Source organism: Pelmatolapia mariae, linkage group LG1, assembly GCF_036321145.2.
Source record: "Pelmatolapia mariae isolate MD_Pm_ZW linkage group LG1, Pm_UMD_F_2, whole genome shotgun sequence".
In the NCBI taxonomy this organism is placed as follows: domain Eukaryota; kingdom Metazoa; phylum Chordata; class Actinopteri; order Cichliformes; family Cichlidae; genus Pelmatolapia; species Pelmatolapia mariae.
In genome coordinates this window covers 40223650-40244877 of record NC_086227.1, presented here as the reverse complement: position 1 = coordinate 40244877, position 21228 = coordinate 40223650, and the positions used below count along the sequence as shown (strand labels likewise).

The 21228-nt window shown below is 46.1% G+C and overlaps 3 protein-coding genes across 3 annotated transcripts; 1 reads left to right on the top strand and 2 right to left on the bottom strand.

Moving 5' to 3' along the window:
- Window positions 1-5885: 5885 nt before the first annotated feature.
- LOC134624118 (pleckstrin homology domain-containing family F member 2-like) lies at window positions 5886-7306 on the top strand. The gene is made up of 2 exons (XM_063469094.1): window positions 5886-6204; window positions 6435-7306. The coding sequence occupies exons 1-2, from the start codon at window positions 5964-5966 to the stop codon at window positions 7004-7006; spliced, it is 813 nt and encodes a 270-aa protein (XP_063325164.1). The 5' UTR covers window positions 5886-5963; the 3' UTR covers window positions 7007-7306.
- Window positions 7307-10383: 3077 nt separating this feature from the next.
- plekhf1 (pleckstrin homology domain containing, family F (with FYVE domain) member 1) lies at window positions 10384-11795 on the bottom strand. The gene is made up of 2 exons (XM_063469084.1): window positions 11477-11795; window positions 10384-11246 (listed from the first exon to the last, which is right to left on the bottom strand). Exons 1-2 carry the CDS (start codon window positions 11715-11717, stop codon window positions 10675-10677), a joined length of 813 nt encoding a protein of 270 aa, XP_063325154.1. The 5' UTR covers window positions 11718-11795; the 3' UTR covers window positions 10384-10674.
- A 5854-nt stretch (window positions 11796-17649) lies between these two features.
- pop4 (POP4 homolog, ribonuclease P/MRP subunit) lies at window positions 17650-21015 on the bottom strand. Its single transcript, XM_063469081.1, has 7 exons — window positions 20910-21015; window positions 19871-19926; window positions 19577-19800; window positions 19423-19500; window positions 19282-19343; window positions 18498-18599; window positions 17650-18280 (listed from the first exon to the last, which is right to left on the bottom strand). Exons 1-7 carry the CDS (start codon window positions 20914-20916, stop codon window positions 18144-18146), a joined length of 666 nt encoding a protein of 221 aa, XP_063325151.1. The 5' UTR covers window positions 20917-21015; the 3' UTR covers window positions 17650-18143.
- Window positions 21016-21228: the final 213 nt, after the last annotated feature.

The window sequence follows — 21228 nt, the reverse complement described above, 5'->3', positions numbered from 1 at the left end:
TTATAATCTGACACCACCCACAGGAGGTGCTGTTTACTGCATCTCAGCCCTGCTGCTTCACTCTGCGTGCAGCTGATATAAATCCCAGTGACACCACCCACAGGTGGTGCTGTTTACTGCATCTCAGCCCTGCTGCTTCACTCTGCATGCAGCTGATATAAATCCCAGTGATTATCAGCATTAGCAAACATAACCAATCTGACCTACATCAGCATTTTCACACATGACGTGACGTGGGTTTTACCCCTGCTGTTAAAACAGCGCACAGGAGGAACACAGGGCGAGTGTTGCATCATAGGGGGCGCCCTCGAGCTCACCCAGAACGAATGAACAAAGAACAAAACTGTAAATTTCAGGATGTGAACGCTTTTCTCCTGAAAACGTTCAACGTGTTTTTGATAGAAGGGCTTGTTGTCATAGTTCCATTTAGGACAGGACGTCCTTCTTTTTCTTTTTTTTTGCCTGTCCCGTTTGGCTCTTTTGCCATCAGAATTATTGTCTAAAGGCGAAGAAAGATGCCCAACGGATTTACTTTACCAAATGGACCATCCCAGCCTTGCCGTATTGGTCTATTTGATTCACCTTTTATTGTTTATTTTATTTTATTTTCACTTGCTAAATACGGGACAGACTTGACTGGGGAAAAGAAACGGGAGAAAGAAAGAGGGAAAGAAAAACAGCGAGGAAGAGGGACGGTGATAAAAGGCAAAAAACAACAAAATAAGCAGACAAAAAATACATCTATCAATCACCTGGATCACCTGTTGAGAAAGAAAAAAGAGAAAACAAGCAGAAGAAAGAGAGCAATATAATAAACAACATCATAATGATCTATGTGAATATAACACTAAATACTTAATATTAAACATTATTGTGCAGCACGTAAGATCGACAGCGCACAGTGTGCTTTGAGGTAGGAGCCAAAAAGGGTGTAGTTTGTGTGTGTGATCACCTGTGTGTACACCTGTGAGCATGAGCGCGCTTGTTTTTAAAAGGTTCCTTCATGTAATGATCTGCTAGAGGGTGTGGGGGGGCCACAGCCCCGTCCTCCAGGGCATGAAGCAGGTATGGAGGAGATCAAAACTCCAGACATCCATAGGCCCCCAGAACACAAGAGACCAAGGAAGACCAACAGAGGGGCAGCCGCGCCACTATCCCAGAAAGAGCTGAGGAGAGCCCCAGATGAGGGATCACTCAGCAGCCGCGGAGCAGAAGCCAGGGGGGGTTGCAGTGACGTGCCCGTGAGCTCCTCCGGCAGCCAGCTGTGCCAGAGTGACCGAGCCCCAGGCCGAGAGGCCGAGGGCACCCCAGGCTCCAGGCCCCGACAAGCAGCCACCAGGAGTGAGCCAGTGTGTACCTGGACGCCCATCCCCGGACACAAAGAACCACCAACGCACCGATGTCTGAGGGCGTCTGCCACTGGCAGGGGAAGTGGTGGGGGGAGATAGGCCTCCATACCTTGGAGGGCCTGAGATGTCCCCAGAGAGGTGGCGTCTGATACCCGACCTGACATATAGACACAGACATACAGGCACACACAGATACAAACATCCATTCCCACCCTCATGCTCTCATATGCAAGGACGTCCTTCACCTGTGAATGAGTCACAGCCTGTTTACAGTGAGATTCAGACACTGACAGACAGCAGAAAGGTTCCACCAATAGGAGCGTTTAGACATCCGTCCATCTGCAGAGACTCACAGAGTAGTGATGGGATTTCCGGCTCTTTTTAGAGAACCGGCTCTAAAAAGAGCCGGAAACAATACACATATGCTCTAGAGAAAGCATATGTGTATTGTTTGTGTATTTATACACAAGCACTCATATATATTCAAATAATTAAAAAAAATGTTCATTTACCTGTTACTACCACACACCAAATCCGGTCGTTGGTACTTCCTGGCTTGTGTAGCCACTAGGTAACAAAAGCTCAACGCTGGGCCTAGCATCCTGGAGCACTTCTGTTGTGTTTTGTACGTGTTTCGGAGTTTGTTTGCTCTGAGACTTTGTGGCCTCGGTCGACAGCAGAGACCAGGACATTACTGAAACAAATCACCAGCTGGAGAGCCGTTATTGTAAATGCCACCTGTTGAAATCATATTTGCACACGGCATTGCTCCACTTTCCAAAGAATCAGGCAGAAACTTCATCAGCCTGTTGGTGCAACATCCCTGCAGGATTGCTTCAAAGGCGCGACTGCATCCAGGAGTGATCTGCACGTCACTCGGTGCAGCTGCAAAACTTCACCGAGCCTCTGTTCCTACTGTCAGCCTCTCTGCAGCCTCTCGGCCTCAGACATCAGGACGTCCTCGTGCTGCTCAGCAGGCGGTTTCAATCAGAAAGTTCTCCCAGAAATAAAAACCAAAGCACAGACTGACTTTAGGAGGCGAGGCTGCTCTGAAACATTACGTGTAGTACGAATAAACAGTGGCTCACATCCAATTTGAAGTAACATGGCAGTGAACCAACTTTATATATTACCCCCCTCATTAGTACGAGAACTTTGAGGGCAGGATTATTACAGGACTTTGGATTATATAGTTTTATTTACAGCGATGCCCTGAGGAGGACACCGCGTCCACCCATCATGTAGTTACAGATTTATCAGCAGATGCACATCAGGTCACACATAGGTCACATAAGAAAGTCTGTTTTTCACAATTTATCCACATAAAAAAAAAACATCCATACATACGTAAATGAAAAAATAAACTTTATGTTTAGAGGACAGTCTGGCCAATCAGCTGCCAGCTTCCTGTCATTTCAAATGTTTCCTACAGTCATGCTGACAGATTTCATTACTGTGTAGAAATGTTGGAAACGTGTTTTTCTTATACTGACACACCTCAGGAATCAAACGTGTGGTGAAACTGTCACACTGACAGCAGGCCGCTTTCACTGTTCAGCCCACTTCAGATCACAGTGGGCTGCATGTGACCCTCGACGCTTTACGCCCTTCCACGCATCTTTCTTCCTGTCCCTGCCTTTCAGAATAAAATCCCTGATTCATTTAAAAAACAAGTAGAATTTTGTTGACAGAAGTTTACTGATGATGGTCGTCAGTAAAAGTGCACTGCTGCTGCCGTCTGTTTCTGATAAATATATATTACTGCAAATATGCAGCCTATAACTCATTCAAAAGAAAGAAAGCAACGCTGGAATGAAGGAAAAGCTCGTTTTTCTCTGGAACAAAGTTACTCGTCTGAGTTCCTTTCTGTTGAAATCTTCTTTGGGAAAGAAGAAGTGAAGGAGTGTGAGAGCTGCTGACCACATGTTTGTAAAACTGTCGCTGTCATCATTTCCTTCTTGTTTATCAGAAATCTCAGTGCTCAGTGCTCGTGTTTTCAGCAGCGTGCACAGAGCCGCTGTTCACCTTTGGTGCTGCACAGGACGCCTCGCTGGTGCACGTGCATCCATCATACACACACACACAGTGCAATGAGAGCAATAACATAACACTGAGCTCATAACGTGTAAATATTTACAGAGGAAACTAACGAAGCACACGCGTAACTGCTATAAAAACTATATTCATGTAAACTTTATAAGCTGAGGTTGAATATCCGTCATTTCCTGTTTTAAAGTTGTCCACAGCAGTGAACCCACTCCCGTTACCTTTGATGGCGTGTTGCCGTGTCGTCTGTTTCCCACATTTAGGAATTATTTTTATTTTTTTGTAACATCATCATCTGCATCTTTACAGCTGTGCAGAGCAGGGAGGGCCACGTGCAGCAGACAAATGAACTGAATTGTTTATCAGTTAGTTGATTACTTGGTGGACAGTTTTGGTCCCCGGGCCTTATGTTTGACACCCCTGGCTCCCAGTTTGGCCCAGTTTAACCCAGTTTAACGGTGTGAAAGGTTTACTTGGTTTCAATAAAGCACAGTTAGACTGTCGGAGTAAATCTGCAGCTGAGTCTTCCTCCTGGGTTCCTTCCAGCTTTGCACCGTTTAGTCATCCAGCTGTTCCAGTAACAGACAAACCGGTTTGTGGGTTCGATCGCAGCCTCAGCTCCGATTTTACCGCTCGTCAGTGCAGACTCAGCCCAGGAACTATTTTTATTTCCGATCCAAAGTCTCAGGGGAATACCAGTTTGTAACAAAGATCTACTCTGATGATTCCAGTGAAACCATTTAACTTTGCAGGCTGAAGGAGTCCACATGGGGAGGATCAGTGGAAGTCTGACTCTGCAGGAGGTCAGAGTTCATGTTATGTGTACAGCTGTTTTAGTGTTTCTGGATTTTTATAAACTGTAGTATTAACCACATATCAGAGGCAGTCGTCTCTGTTGACGTTAGAGTCACGGATCCTCTTAGTTTCAGTAAAGCCTCCTGATTAAACAGAACTGCATTTGATAAATTCACCTACAAATACTTAAAGGGAGACACAGTGGAATAAATCAGATTATTATAGAAACTGATAATTATATTTTAAGTATACTGAAGTAGTCTGTAAGTCATTTTAAATAATGTTATTTTTTAATTTCATGGAAAATCAAGATTTCCCCGTCTTACGTCGTATTTTTTGGACGTATTATGGGGATTATAACTTTTTATATATTTTTCATTATTATTTTACGTCATTCATTATGTTTTATGATGGATGTTCCTTAATTCAAATGTCCTTTTATTTCACCGATCTAAATGTGCTAAATAAAAAAACCATCAAAATTCTACATTTATGTATTTGTAGGTAAATAATTTTCATTGAAATAAAAAAACACTATAAGAGGCTGTATTATAAAGTTTTACACTTTTATTGCACAAATGTTGCAGAAATGCATATTTTCACTGCTTATAGATCCAAATTCAGTTTACAACATTCACACTCAGGCTGTGCTGAGGATCGCCTGCTCCACAGTTTCAGACGGTCGGTCGAGTTTCTCACTGAACTAAGAAACGTTTCATGTTCCTAAAAACGGCTGATAAATGTCAGCTGTGCCATGAAGCTGGACAACAGCTGCTCAGCTCAGTTATATTCAGTTTGATTAATATTGTGCCAAATGACAACAACAGTCACCTCAAGGGCATTCAGGTTATAAGGTCGAGTTCTACACTCATACAGAGAGGACCCGGCAGCCGTCTGAGGAAGGCAGGGAGGTTAGACTGGATAGTTTCACTGGAACCATTAAAGTAGGTTATTGGCACAAACTGGTCTTTCCTTCAGATGTGCCCAGGTTCAGAAAAGTCCCCAGAGTGCATGAATGTTACGCACCTTTCAGCCCACAGACACCGCCTGGAGCTGTTTTGGCAAACGTCACTGTTCCGCATCTTTATCGCTTTGTTTAACCGGTTCTTACAACGAGTTAAGGCTTTGATTGTGGCGTGAGAGCTGTTTGGATTACCCGCATCTGGGTGAAAAACCAAACACAGAAATCTCTGGGAATAACCTGACAGAGCGATAACACGCAGGTTTCCCCCACCTCACATTTCCCCCAAATATTTAACGAGCATATTACAAACTATGTGTGTGTGTGTGTGTGTGTGTGTGTGTGTGTGAATGGTTGGATGAGGGTTGTAGCAAAGAGAAAAAGTTGTTGCTGAGGAGAAAAGGCCCACGCAGGCATCAGTCTGTTCACCGTGTTAGAGCGCTCTCCATGTGCCAACAGCAGCACGTCCTCACTTTGTACAGACGAACCTCAGAGCTGCAAACTTTAAACTGTGTTTACACGTTACTGCAGTGATCGCAGCAGTTTTACAATACATTTCTGCAAACAGTCACACTCACTTCCTCTTGTACGGATTCTTGTTTTTCTCCAAATTCAAGTGAAGCTCTGCCTCCTTTGCTTCTTACAAAAGTCTTGTTTTGGAAAGCCCCGTGACGTCAGCAGAGCATTCAAAAGCAGCCTCTGGGCTCCTGGCCTCATCAGAAAAACCAGAAGCCCTTCGAGCTCACACCTACGGAGGCGTGGAGCTGTCGGCACGAGCGCTCTGACTGCTGGATTTAACAGCGACTGCTGACATGGATCAACTGTTCGATCAGGAGAACTGGGACCGGGTCCAGGCTGTGGCCAACTCCTTTGGGCCAGCGGGGAAGTTCTTGCTTCAGTCAGGTCGGATTCTGGTCGGAGAGGGCAAGCTGGTAAAGCAGAGCCGCAAAAGGCGGCAGGCCAAAGCCTTCTTCCTCTTCAACGACGTGCTGGTGTACGGCAGCATCGTCCTGAACGGCCGCTGGCACAAAAAGCTCAAGGTCATCCCTCTAGGTGAGCGACCGAGCCTCCTCCGCACATCGCTGAATCCAGCTGTGTGCAAAGCAGACAGCGTGGTGGGCAGAGACAGGTAGATGCTGCAGGTGGAGCAGGAGGTGCTGCACCGCCTGCAGTCTGTCTCTAACCGCTGCAGCAGGCTGCAGTAAACACACTTTTCTTTTCGTTCAAAGCGTGCACACCTTTGTTTCCTGCACTAACATACCGTTCTTCTTCTTCTTCTTCAGAGGACATCCTGCTGGAGGACCTGGAGGACGGCGTCAGGATGAAGAACCAGTGGCTGATCCGCACGCCCAGGAAGTCTTTCTACGTTTCCGCCGCCTCCTACGAGGAGAAGCGAGCCTGGATTGAGCACATCGAGGAGTGCAAGGGCAGAGTGACGCAGGGCGGTGACCGGACGCTGGACTTTGCCAACACCTGGATCCCAGACCAGGCCTCCGCCGTCTGCATGCGCTGCTCCAGCAAGTTCACCAGGACCCACCGCCGACACCACTGCAGAAAATGCGGCTTCCTGGTGTGCGGCCCGTGCTCCAGGAAGCGAGCGGTCATCGCACACATCGACTCCACTAAGCAGCTGAGAGTCTGTAAAACGTGTTACTTGAGTCTGGGGGTCGAGGTCCCCGAGCTGACCCGTCAGAGGTGGGACAGCGGCGGGAAGTCGGATGAAGACGAGCTGGAATGCTACAGCGAGGAAGAGGAGGCGGAGCACAGCCTGGAGGAGGAAGACCCCGGCAGGTGGATGGACTCCTGGTCCCCTTACATCTACATCAATCCAGAGCACATCAGGCCCCAAACATAGAGCCACGCAGAGGCTCGGCGCTGGACTCTGGGCCTTTGTGTCACACGTGGACTCAGTGCTGCGCAGCTGCGTGTGACACGCTCTGTACATACTCTATTTATTACACCATGTTATTTATGTTTCATGAAATAGCTGCTGCTCTTCTCTTTGTGCACAAACACTACTGTGAAGCTGTTCTCATCTCTCCACCAACACTCGAGGCAGACGACGCTCTGACCTGCTGCGTTTCCCTCAGCCGTCCAGTGTGTGTGTGTGTGTGTGTGTGTGTGTGTGTGTGTGTGAACATGTGAACCACTGAAATAACAACGAACAATAAAGAATTCAATAAGAGAAGATTTGTCTGTGGTTTTCTCTCAGGATGGTTAAACAACTCTGAAATACTTGAAGACGTTTGAACTTATTCTAGTCCCAATCAGCACATTTACACAAGACTTCCTGTTAGTCACACTCTCACTGTGCCACAGATTGATCCTGTACAAACATCTATAGACAGATGGATGACAGGAGCTGTTGACCCAGTGAAGATGGGATTATTCATTAGAATATTATTTTATATCTCGAGGTTGATCATTTGACCCTAAACCATGAAAACATCCTTTGACTTCAATTCAGTTTTATTCATTCAGCGCCAAATCACAACAACAGTCACCTCAGCGTGCTTCATATGCTAAGGTAAAGACCCGACAATCATCGAACCGGCAACCTTCCGGTTACAAGATGAGTTTCCCAACATTAGGTATAGATGGTATTAATTATGTCCCCTGAGTCAGGGTTTAATGGGTTTTTTTTTTATAATTACAGTGTACTTATATTTACCTACAAGTGTTTAAAGTACTTTAAAGATCTGAATCATTTCATGGTAATTTTGTGGAAAAACAACATTTCCCCGTCTTACATCATAAGCATGCTGTACTTTTTCAAGACAATGGCTGTATTATAAGTTCAACCTTGTCGAGTTTCCAGGTACTTTAGATGAACGGAGACGCTCTTCCTGAAAGTTATGTTTGAACGGTGATTATGAAAGAAACAAATGAGTTTGACAACGATGGTATTTATAGTTTCCTTGTAAGCTGATAAGGGAGAACAGTCCTTATCACGTTATGTTGTTCATTCACATCAACACGAAGAATTTTAAAAGCAGATATAAAAAAATTGTAAAAATGCAGGATTAATATGGCCCACAGCCTGACATGTACAGCATAGTTACAGTGTAGCTGAAGGAGATACTGTTTGTTTCTCTGCAAAATCACCTACTTAGAATTTCTCAAGCAGTATCTAAAGTTACTTACGATATAATTACTTCTAGTTTCCTGTAAAAACCTCACGAGTTTCCCCTTTCCAGTTTACACACTTTTACATATAAGTAGGTAAATATAATTACACACTAATTTAACATAAGGACATAACAAAATCTAAATAATATAATTTCAGATAAAAAACACAGTCAATTTAATTACACAGTGATTACAGCTGTAGTCACAGACTGCTAGTTTAAAGTCTTATTGTAGAGTTTGTAGTTTTGGACGCAGCAGACAATGAAAGTTAAGACAATGCTTCATACATTTTATGAAGGACTTTAAAGGTGAAAACAAACAAACAAACAGCTCCATGGTGAAAGAGACTTCATCCTTTTTTGAAGTTGAGTTTTGGCCTGCTAGCAGCTTTGTTAGCAGTGAGCAGAGGCAGGAAAGCAGAGGCAGGAAAGCAGACGGATACTTTAGGCGCTGCAGTCGTTTTACCCAGAGGTGGGTACAGCTGTAACTGAGCTCCTAATGCTTGTCATGAAAACCGGTTGAACAGCAGTTTTCTAACAGTGCGGCCCATGCACGCTGCTGCGTTTGCTTTGTAGAAAACATGTTTGCAGGCACGACCATAATCTGACTAAGGTTTTTTATTTCAGTAGATCTCAAAGTCGATGAGATTTTAGGGAAATACCAGGATGTTAAGAGGAACTGCTGACTCGGTGAAACCACCAAACCAATCGACTGTAAACCACGACAACAACCTTTCACCTACAATACAAACAGCTGACTGCCAAGGGATCACCTTACCTGCAGGACCTTCACTCTTCACTGGTTTTAGAGCTTGTGCCGCATTTATTTTACCTGCATGGTTTCAGGCAAAGCTAGCATTAAATCTATAGCTGTGTCCCAAAACGTCAGCTGCCTCCTTTGGAGGACCCGGCCTTCGCGGTCTACGTGGGCCGGTTGACGTTTATTCAGCTGTGTAAAAATCCCGGAGGAACCCACCCGGGGGATTAATAAAGTTTTATTTAACCTAATAATCTAATAACTTTGATCTCAGCCGAACAGATTTACTCCAGAACAAATAAAACACCGAAAAAAGCCAAACAACAACATTTTTAAGTTATCCGAGTGACTTATATATCATGTTTAACCTGAGCAGCGAAAGACAGCGGGGGTCTGAAAACGATGAAGCCGGGAGCTCGAGTGACCATTGAACCCCCCGGCTCGCTATCGAGCTGGTGGGTAACAGACGTCTCCGAAAACGTCGGCGCATTTTTGCAAATATGTGATGTCTTGATAAACCGAGCAGATGTTTGAAGTTTACACAGCTACTTTCTCGCCTGAAAATATGTTAAAAGTTTATTTTGTGACTCAGAAAGATTAATCAGACTAATTTTAAAACTTAGTAGCAGTGCCATTGTTGGAAATTGAAATTGGCTGGGCTGCGCTATGAATTCTGGGATATGGTGGGCCACGAAGGTTTTACACCAGACCCATCCTTCAAATTCGGGTAAATGAAGGACGAATTTGTCGGCTGCATTTGAAGAAGTCGACAAATTGGGACAGCCTTCGTCGCCTGGCTGTGACATAATCGGTCTACAAATGTGGCCTCCGAAGGATGCAGCCGACGGTTTGGGACACAGCTTATATCTCAGCAGATGGCCACGCCCCTCCCTGAGCCTGGTTCTTCCTGTTAAAAAGGAGTTTTTCCTTGCCACTGTCGCTCATATGATTGTCGGGTCTTTACCTTAGCATATGAAGCACGCTGAGGCGACTGTTGTTGTGATTTGGCGCTGAATGAATAAAACTGAATTGAAGTCAAAGGATGTTTTCATGGTTTAGGGTCAAATGATCAACCTCGAGATATAAAATAATATTCTAATGAATAATCCCATCTTCACTGGGTCAACAGCTCCTGTCATCCATCTGTCTATAGATGTTTGTACAGGATCAATCTGTGGCACAGTGAGAGTGTGACTAACAGGAAGTCTTGTGTAAATGTGCTGATTGGGACTAGAATAAGTTCAAACGTCTTCAAGTATTTCAGAGTTGTTTAACCATCCTGAGAGAAAACCACAGACAAATCTTCTCTTATTGAATTCTTTATTGTTCGTTGTTATTTCAGTGGTTCACATGTTCACACACACACACACACACACACACACACACACACACACACTGGACGGCTGAGGGAAACGCAGCAGGTCAGAGCGTCGTCTGCCTCGAGTGTTGGTGGAGAGATGAGAACAGCTTCACAGTAGTGTTTGTGCACAAAGAGAAGAGCAGCAGCTGTTTCATGAAACATAAATAACATGGTGTAATAAATAGAGTATGTACAGAGCGTGTCACACGCAGCTGCGCAGCACTGAGTCCACGTGTGACACAAAGGCCCAGAGTCCAGCGCCGAGCCTCTGCGTGGCTCTATGTTTGGGGCCTGATGTGCTCTGGATTGATGTAGATGTAAGGGGACCAGGAGTCCATCCACCTGCCGGGGTCTTCCTCCTCCAGGCTGTGCTCCGCCTCCTCTTCCTCGCTGTAGCATTCCAGCTCGTCTTCATCCGACTTCCCGCCGCTGTCCCACCTCTGACGGGTCAGCTCGGGGACCTCGACCCCCAGACTCAAGTAACACGTTTTACAGACTCTCAGCTGCTTAGTGGAGTCGATGTGTGCGATGACCGCTCGCTTCCTGGAGCACGGGCCGCACACCAGGAAGCCGCATTTTCTGCAGTGGTGTCGGCGGTGGGTCCTGGTGAACTTGCTGGAGCAGCGCATGCAGACGGCGGAGGCCTGGTCTGGGATCCAGGTGTTGGCAAAGTCCAGCGTCCGGTCACCGCCCTGCGTCACTCTGCCCTTGCACTCCTCGATGTGCTCAATCCAGGCTCGCTTCTCCTCGTAGGAGGCGGCGGAAACGTAGAAAGACTTCCTGGGCGTGCGGATCAGCCACTGGTTCTTCATCCTGACGCCGTCCTCCAGGTCCTCCAGCAGGATGTCCTCTGAAGAAGAAGAAGAAGAACGGTATGTTAGTGCAGGAAACAAAGGTGTGCACGCTTTGAACGAAAAGAAAAGTGTGTTTACTGCAGCCTGCTGCAGCGGTTAGAGACAGACTGCAGGCGGTGCAGCACCTCCTGCTCCACCTGCAGCATCTACCTGTCTCTGCCCACCACGCTGTCTGCTTTGCACACAGCTGGATTCAGCGATGTGCGGAGGAGGCTCGGTCGCTCACCTAGAGGGATGACCTTGAGCTTTTTGTGCCAGCGGCCGTTCAGGACGATGCTGCCGTACACCAGCACGTCGTTGAAGAGGAAGAAGGCTTTGGCCTGCCGCCTTTTGCGGCTCTGCTTTACCAGCTTGCCCTCTCCGACCAGAATCCGACCTGACTGAAGCAAGAACTTCCCCGCTGGCCCAAAGGAGTTGGCCACAGCCTGGACCCGGTCCCAGTTCTCCTGATCGAACAGTTGATCCATGTCAGCAGTCGCTGTTAAATCCAGCAGTCAGAGCGCTCGTGCCGACAGCTCCACGCCTCCGTAGGTGTGAGCTCGAAGGGCTTCTGGTTTTTCTGATGAGGCCAGGAGCCCAGAGGCTGCTTTTGAATGCTCTGCTGACGTCACGGGGCTTTCCAAAACAAGACTTTTGTAAGAAGCAAAGGGGGCAGAGCTTCACTTGAATTTGGAGAAAAACAAGAATCCGTACAAGAGGAAGTGAGTGTGACTGTTTGCAGAAATGTATTGTAAAACTGCTGCGATCACTGCAGTAACATGTAAACACAGTTTAAAGGTTGCAGCTCACAAAGTGAGGACGTGCTGCTGTTGGCACGGTTCATAGCTCAGACCCACAGAGCACATGGAGAGCGCTCGAACACGGTGAACAGACTGATGCCTGCGTGGGCCTTTTCTCCTCAGCAACAACTCTTTCTCTTTGCTACAGAAATGTGACTTTGAGTTCACTGTCAGTGCTGCCTGGACTCTGAGATTAAAGTATCAACATCTGTAAACATATTGCAAAAGCATCAAAGACCGAATGCTGTCAGGATAATCAGAAAATGTTCCTCAGGCCTTTTATTCTATTGATTATTAATGAAAAAAGACATCACACTGAATTTTATGAGTACATATTAGCATAACATCCAACTAACCTAACTCATGTGTGCGGGAGGAAGCCAGAATACTCCAAGAGAACCCACGAAACTGCACACAGAAAGACCCCGGCCTGATGGTGGAATTGAACTCAGGACCTTCTTGCTGTAAGGTAACAGTGCTACCCACTGTCCCACTGTGCCATACTATTATGCTATTAGCAAAATAGTGCCAACAAATTCTCTCCATAAAGAACATTTTTTTCTGCACTATATTTTTACATTCATGCATCACATTCGTTGGTGTTTTCCCGCCTGTAGCTGCCTGCTGTAACTAAAAGCTATAAATCCAGTGAGCTGACGGGCACGCCCACCTTGCACAGCAGCAGGTTACCGTCAGACGGGTGGAGCGTCGGTGAAATGCTGTCAAACATCTCCACGCTGCCAACGCTCGTCTGTCATCCCCTTCACTGTTTGTCTTTTCATCTATTTAATTATTCTTCCTTCCAGTACGCGAGACGTATGCAGGTCAGCAGAGTTACGGAAAGAGCAAAACAAAGAGCAGCGGGAAATCTTCCCAAACTTCCAGAGACGCCTTCATGGGTTTTTGGCAGCCTGAAGAAGAGGAAGAAGCTAAAAAAAACACCACCTTTAGTCTTCCTGCTTCCCTGGGATTTGAGATCATTAATAATCTTTAGTATTTGTCAGCATCGTCTCACCAGCGTCAGGAGTTTAGTACAAATCAAAGCAGATGAGCAGAGAAGCTGCAGCAGCAGTGTGTGACTCTGCAGGCCTCCTTCACTCATTCTCCACTTAGTTTTTATTTCATGCTGTTTATCTGAAGCCGAGTCATGTCCTGCTTTGTTTTCTGTCACACTTCATGAAGCTCTTCTTTTATTTTGGCACTTGGCTTGTTTCTAGTTTCGGCTGCTTTAACGCAGGAATTTCTCAACTTTTGTGGTGAATAAAGTCTCAGTTTGTGTTTTGGTGTTTAAGAACAGGAAAGCTGTGCAGTGTGTTTTAGGATCCATGAAACACTGAGCATAAAGCAAAACCACAAAGGATCGTGGTGCGCTGAGGCCGACCTGTGTGCGTTAAACAAATCCCTCCATCTGTATCAGGGAGGTGACCGCCGACTGAACCTGCATCTCTTACATCTCCAACAGCTGCACCTACAGTTCACATGACGCCAGCCAATGTGAACCTTGTGTGCATGTTATCATGTTCTCTGGGAGTCAGTGATAGAGCGCCCTGCAGGCACGCTGTGATCTGTGCGTGTCAGCTCTGACAGCTCACTGATGGGACTCCATCCTTTCCCCAAAGTGAGCGTCAGGCTGAAGGAGGTTCTGCAGAAGCACGAGCGCACGACGTCAGAGCACGACTTAAAGGAAAGACAGAAAAGCTCTGGAAGAGATCCAGAGGTGAACAGGAGACCATCTCAAAGGGGCTCATGTGTCTATGAAAGAAACTCTAGGCAGACAAAATATTAGTAGTAGTATTTAAAAATGTCAACTCTGCAAGTGATAAAATGCTCAGGGACACATATTAATATTAAAAGATATACATCAAGTGGATGCACCCTCATAAATTTAGAGGTAATTCATTAAAAATAAATAGCAGTGAGTTTTATGTACACTACCAGGCAAAGGTTTGAACTCACTGTATCATTTAATGGTTTTTCTTTATGTTCAATAAATGAAATTATAAACAAAAACCTGTGAAATATCATGTTTTACATTTCAGAGTTCTTAAAAATAGCTGCCCTTTTTCTCTTGGCATTCTCTCCATATATGATCATAGACATGCTCATTTATTTCCAATATTGCCACAACTAGTTGATTAGATTAGACGTGTGACAGCTGATGATTAGCTGACTAAACATAACAGTAGCTGGTTATAAGCGAATGCTTATGCTAGCTAATGTTAGCCTCTAAAAGTCACAGTTTCCTGCTGATAAACTGTCTGACATCATTCTCACATCGTATCAGTTTGTTCACTAAGAGTCACAGTCAACAGCTAACAGCGCCGGCGCAGCAGCTAACAGAGGCTAATACTGGCTAACAACAGCTAACAGCGCCGGTGTTCTGACAAACCATCCTACTTTGGCAAAACGTCCTACCGTAGGTAGTTTCTGCACATTTCTGCTGTCACAGAGTAATTCCAGCACAAATTAAAGTAGGTATGACGGTTTGCCACTTAACGTTGCCCATCAGAGTATGCTTGTAGCTTATATTCTTAAAGCCAGGATGGTTTGCCACGTCATTTTACCCGTGAAATTATGCTTATAGGTAATATTCACAAAGGTAGCATGGTTTGGCACTTAATTTCACCCATCAGAGTATGTGTGTAGCTGTTATTAACAAAGGTAGGATGATTTGCCACTTAATTTTAGCTGTTAAAGTATGCTTGTAGGTCACATTCACAAAGGTAGGATGGTTTGGCACTTAATTTTACCCGTCAGAGTATGTTTCTAGCTAATATTCACAAAGGTAGGACGGTTCGCCACTTAATTTCGTGTTGTGCGCATGCTGTGAAACAACGAGTAGGATGGTTTGTCAGGTAGGATGGATTCCCAGAACACCGGCGCAGCAGCTAACAGAGGCTAATAGGCGCTAACAGCAGCTGACAGCGGTGCTTAGCAACAGTAAAGTTCAGGATCTCGTCAACGGCTCAGTATGGCTGTCATCGGGCAGCAGTGAGCCTCTGACTCCTCTCAGGCTCCTTTCACACTGCTGAGCTAAACAGTGGACCGACAGCCTGCACTCAGTACAGACGACAGCGTTTCCTTCTGGTTAAACATGTAGTTCATTAAAAGCAACAGCATCGATGACCTGGGACACTGCATGTAGCCCTGCAGCAGGACAGGACTTAAACCAGCGCTCATAAATCTCAATTTGTAATATTATGTTTATGAATTAGTGCAGTTTTATATATAACACATTTAAAATATTTAGTGGATTCATCTTATTATTATTATTTTTTTTATTAGGACTTGGAGGTATTTGCATTTTTTAAAGGTGATGGCTGTGATAAAGTTTTGGCTTTATTTATATCACAGAACATCAACAAAGAGTGTGAAGGAAACTTTTCTTTCTGTTGTGCAATATTAAATTATTTTTAACTCGTCCTTGCAGAAAGGAACATAAGAGGTTCCTGATAACATCGACTCGGCTGAGTGACGCTCAACACAAACACCGTCCCACATCAGTGACACAACACAACAGCTGAGTCATTCAAACCCTGACATGATGGTGTTTAAAAAGAAGTGGTATCTCATCTCATGTGTGTCTTAATCACGCTTTCTTGCTAAGTCGTTCTGTGACTCAAGGGTTCAAATGAAAGTCACTCCCAGCGAGAAACACTAAATGTATTTTACTGTAAACAGGACAGAAGTGCCGATGCCATAAACCTGAAAGTCTGGACTGTCTTGATCTGGGTCAGTAATCTGAGCTGAGTGAAACAAGCCTGACTGTGCAGAGACGGCTGCAGCTCACAAACATGCACGAGCAGCTCTGAAAGGCCGGTGTTGTGCCAAAAACTGATTGTCTGCCAAAAACTGATTTCCAATGTTTCCGTGTGTTTTTTATGTGTAATATCGTTACGTATGTTGCTAAATAGACTTTGGTGAACAGGTATTACAAAGGGGTTATATATAAAATTAAAAAATTACCTGTTTCTCAAGTATCTTTGTGACTGTGTTATTGCACTTACATTATAATCAATCAGCCCCCTTTTGTCCATTTAAATTATGTTTACACAACTATTTTTGCATTTGTTGCAATTTCAGCTGTCCTCTTGGCCAGATCACTCTTAAAAGACACATTTTTAAAGTCAACAAGAATTTTTTTAACTGCATAAATAAAGGATACATAAAAGTCACTGCGGCTTCTACCTTGTTACAGGAATGTTGTTCGTTGCTCAAGATGACGTGATATCATTCATGAGGGATACATTTGACACATGTTTCACATATTATAGACCAACAAGTTATTTATAGCAGTTTAAATACAAGCAATCAGTTTTTGGCACAACACCGGCGAGGAGGCGTGATGGCCAAACGCTCCTTCAGTCACAAACATCAAAGTTCTTTTTATACCTTCAAACGTCTTTCAGCGTCTTCAAACTTTTGTCATGTACACACTTCACAGTTAGCTGATAGGGGGCCATCTGATTGTTGGCCCCCTATCAGCAAGCACCTGGTGACAGTGGGAAGGAAAAGCTCCCTGTTAACAGGAAGTAACCTCCGGCAGAACCAGGCTCAGGGAGGGGCGGGGCCATCTGCTGCGACCGGTTGGAGGTGAGGGGTCAGTCGATCTAAAAACAGAGCCACTAACGTTGTTTGGATTATTCTAGCCTTTATGTTTTAAAAGCATCTCGATTTAGTCGTTTTTCCCTCAGCCGCCTGATACAAATGTGAAAATCCTGGCTGTCGTCTTTATGTTGTCACACTCGGCTGAGGGAGTTTGAGATTTTAGGATCAGGACAACCAGAGTACAGATGTCTGCCAGAGACGTCACCTGATGTACTCTGATAAACTCTATTATATAAAGGAAGACGTAAGAATCAGACACCAGCTGTTAAAAACAGAATCTTCAAATAATGATTCCAGATGTTTACATTTCATTTAATCCCTGAAAACGTGCACGAACGGCTCTGCTCCTGCTCGGCTCCGACATCAGGACGATTGTTCGTCGGCTGCAGCGAGCAGAAGGAAACTTTCTCCAAAGAATTACCTGATTTTTGTTTCTGAGAAAATGAGATCCACATAAGAGGACTTTTGTTTCAAATGTTGATAGAACAGTGGCAGTGTCCTCGTGAGTGGATATCAGGCCCTTGTAGGGCAACATTTTGTATTTTAGTCTAAACAACCCAAAATGTGATGTCCACATACGTGGACGCCAGGTCCTAGGAGGTGAAAAGAAAATCCCGTCTGTGGTTTTCAGGAGCAATGATCATCTCAGCCATGTTACTGCGACTGAAAACGAGACACAGGTCACACTGATGGTCGTATGAACTGGATGAAAAGTAATGTGTGAGGAGGCAGTACATGTCCTCTGAGTCCATGTCCCCTCGTGAACTTTTCCACAGGTTCACAGAAAAACAGACGGCCGAATAAAAACTGTCCTGAATGCTGTCAAGCAGGTTTTCCTGCGAGTTACCTGTGCAGCTGTCACGACATCAGACACAAAATGCTTCCAATCTTTCCCACGACCCACACGGGATCTGCTCCCATGGTAAAATCAGCAGAGCAGACATGGCTGATGTGTGCAGCTGTGTGTGACAACAGCCGGTGAGGTTAATGAGGGTCGACACCAATAACAGGCCAATGATTTTATTCTGTTTAAATGAAACACAAAGAAAACTTTGTCTCAATGTGAGGAGTTACAGAAATATAAAACTCAGATGTGACGAGCGGCTCGCAGCAGGAACGCCGGGATCAGTTTACAGGAAGCGCTCCATTTCTTTAATCCCGGCTCTCTGCACAGGCGGGAGCGTCTGCACTCAAGTGGAAAAAACCAAAGTGAACAACTGCTCAGCTTCTCACAGGTATGATGACGCCAAATCAGCTGCAGGGCTTACATAACAGTTCATGTAACAGCAGATGGGGGGGGGGCCTCTAGGAGGTAAACAGCCGTCGTCTCTCTGACCGCTCACCTGCAGCTTTGTGTGAGACACCTCAGTCCAAACCGTGCTCTCACTTTTTCCTCGAGCTTTGTAAAGCTGGAGCGGAGCCGAGGTGTGCGCATTTATAAAACCACTCCGGCCGTCGCTGGCTGCAGTTCCTGCGACGGCCTGTGGGAGCAGCAGCTGTACGCTCTCACAGGTCGATGGTTCCTTTCACTTTGAACTTCTTGGCGGCGCGTTCGCTGGCTCGATACTCAAACTTGCTGCCGTAGATGTGCGAGACGAAGCCGTTGATCTCCACTGCAAACACGCTGTTCCTCTTTGGGATCACTGAGGGGCCGAAACAGGAAACCACGTTTAAATCTGATGAAGCAGATTCATTACTGCACACGCACCTTCACTTCCTGTCTTCAGCCATAACACATCCTCTTCCATTCAAACAGTTACACCATCGTATTCATCTGTAACACACAGTCAGCCCGCCACTGTGTGTCACTGACTCACATTCATACAAACCAACACACGGAGAGACTCACACACTCCTAACCTTTCAGTTTGTCGTCTCTGGTGATGATCTTGAACACGTGTTTGAACTCTTGCAGCAGAATCCCAGACGTCCCCACATAAGACGGACACTTGGACCGCACCACTGCAGCGGGGACAAGAACAGACTGTCATGTTGCACGAACCTGCACGCGTGTTAGTAGGTTTCAGTCTCTGCAGCAGCAGGAAAACCAGGGGCTGGGGTGAGGGGGGGCTGCAAAGAGGCTTGCAGTAAGCAGCTCAAACAGTTCAAACATGCTGCTGCAGCGAGTAAGTACTATATCAATTTAAACTTCCAGATGATTTCATGCTAAGCATCAAAACTGACTCGGCCTGTTTGGAGAGCAAAGAAGGAAAGCAGGAGCTTCAGGTACCACAGCGTGCTCACAGAACTGTTGTTCACGCGGTTATTTCCTAATAAAAGAAGAAAACTGTGAGATGCAGATGAACATCTGAGAACAACAATGTTCCTGAGAAGACTCGTGTCCTCAGGAAAGCAGTGAGTTTAAAGACCACTTTCAGAGGAGGGCAGCACTAAAACCTGCAGCTGCCCTTACATCCTCTCGAGGCTCCAGAGGTCAGCACCTCTGGGACTCATGAGAGGAGAGGAGCAGACTTACTGACGTGAACGAGGCCAAAAGTCGTCTTAACCACAAACTTCATTTCAGACCAAAACCAGAAGGAAAAAGACAAAGCTGACTGGGAATGGCACAGGACGCCTGGAACACTGACTTTTTACATTCCTGAGTTTTCTGCTACAAATGAAAGAAGACGAAGAAGAAGAGTACCTGTGAGGATGGCTCCGTGGAAATCCGCCTTCAGGAGCTTCTGCTGCACGACCTGTGGATTGCTGTGAAAACATCAGGATGAGGACTCAGCGAGAGCAGGACAAACATCTGGACAAGCAGATGTCGAGGACGACGATTTACCTCGTTGGTTTCAATCCCCCGCACAGGTCGATGATGTACCGTCTCCAGAGTTCATGCAGAGGAAGGAAAAGCTCGTATCTGCAGTGAGAAGGACAAAGACAGTGATGCAGGAGGAGGAGCAGGTGGAGGAGCAGGTGGAGGGTTTCTCACCAACCTCTGGTGTTCAGGCTTGATCTGGAAGACCTTCAGCTCCCTCTTCTGCTGTGCGTTCAGCCCTCGGGCCTTGGCGCTCTTCCTTCGCTCCTTCTTGGGCCGGCTGTAGCCGAGGATCACGGCTTTATGGCTCAGCATGTTCTGCAGGTCATGGCGTCTGGGCTGCTGAATGCTGTTCTTCAGGAACGCCTCGGTGAAGGCCTTCGCTTTGAAGCTGCTCTGAGGCTGACAAAGAAATTTGAAGAAGTGACTTCAGGTGATTATTAAAGAGTCACGAGGCAAACAGTCCGCTTACCTCAACACCAAGAACGTCCACCAGCTCACGAGGAATAGGGGCTCGAACCAGACCTTCTGTGGAGAGGACACAGACACGCATCACTGAGGCGCTGAAGCACACAGAGGGGCGGGAACGACAGAGGACACGCCTCAAGGGGGGGGGGGACACATATAAAAATGTTTGACTAAAATAAAAAGATGAAGCTTCAGTGTCAGTTTGGCAGAACTTACCCGATGAGGATGTGACACGGTGGGACCCCCCCCCCCCCACAAACCTTTGATTCTTTCATGTATCAGGTAACTCGGCGCTGCTCGAGCGTCTAACCCGCCCACTTTCTCACGATGCCGTGGGATTTTATTTTTATTGTGTTCTCAGTTTGGAAAGGTGACCTGTGACCTGAATGAATCCACAGGTGGAGACGTTCAGGAAACGTCCCTTTACCTTTTAAACACGCACTTTCCCGTGAAGGTGGAGCTCAGCTGTTCTCTAATTACCTTCCCTGCAGTTACGTAAAACAGGTTTAGTCCAATTTGGCTGTGACAGTCTAAGTTTAGCCTGTGATGTAATCACACCTGTCACACCTGGAGGCTGACGAGTGGATGATGGATGATACCAGGGAGGAACACGCAGACTCTCCTCCGCTCCACACACAGGTGGAGGAGACCCTCCTGACCTCCACCTCCTCCGCTGGTCACAGCTGGAGCAGTTTTAGCTTCATTAGAGAAAAAACAAGAGTTTTGTTTTGATGACGTAAATGTGAGGAGAGCTTTTTCCTCGGGGGCGGGGCTTCTGTTGTCAGCACAGCTGCATTAAGGAGGAAATTGTGGATGTAAACACGTTGTTACAGATTTCCACGTGCTACTCAAAAGTGATGACGTCACATTAATGACCGATTACACGCGAGCCTCTCCTCAGGTAACACACCTGTGTGAGGGTACAGGGCCAAACACGCCCCTCCCCCCCGGAGACGCAACCGACCGGACAGAAACGAAGCTCGGACCGGAGGAAGAGGAGGAGAGCCCCTCCTCCCACCGAGTCACGCGCTCAGCTCACTCACCCTCCATGGTCGCAGACCTGAGCCGATCTCCTCTGAGGATCCACGGAGAAACTCCACGACACGCGTGTTTTCAGCACTGCCCGGCTCACTTCCGCGTCGCTCTTCTTCGTCACGTTTTTAGAGGATGAAGCGGCCGCTTGCGCGCGCACAGCGCCCCCTGCTGCTCAACAGTAAAAGTTCTCGGACATTTTCTCCGGTTATCGCAGTTTTATTTATCTATTAAACTTTCATCAGTCGAAACTTAAATATTTCCTGTTTTTTATCATCTCGCTCGTTATTGTGAAAATATGACGTCACTGTCACAGTCTCTGCACCAGCT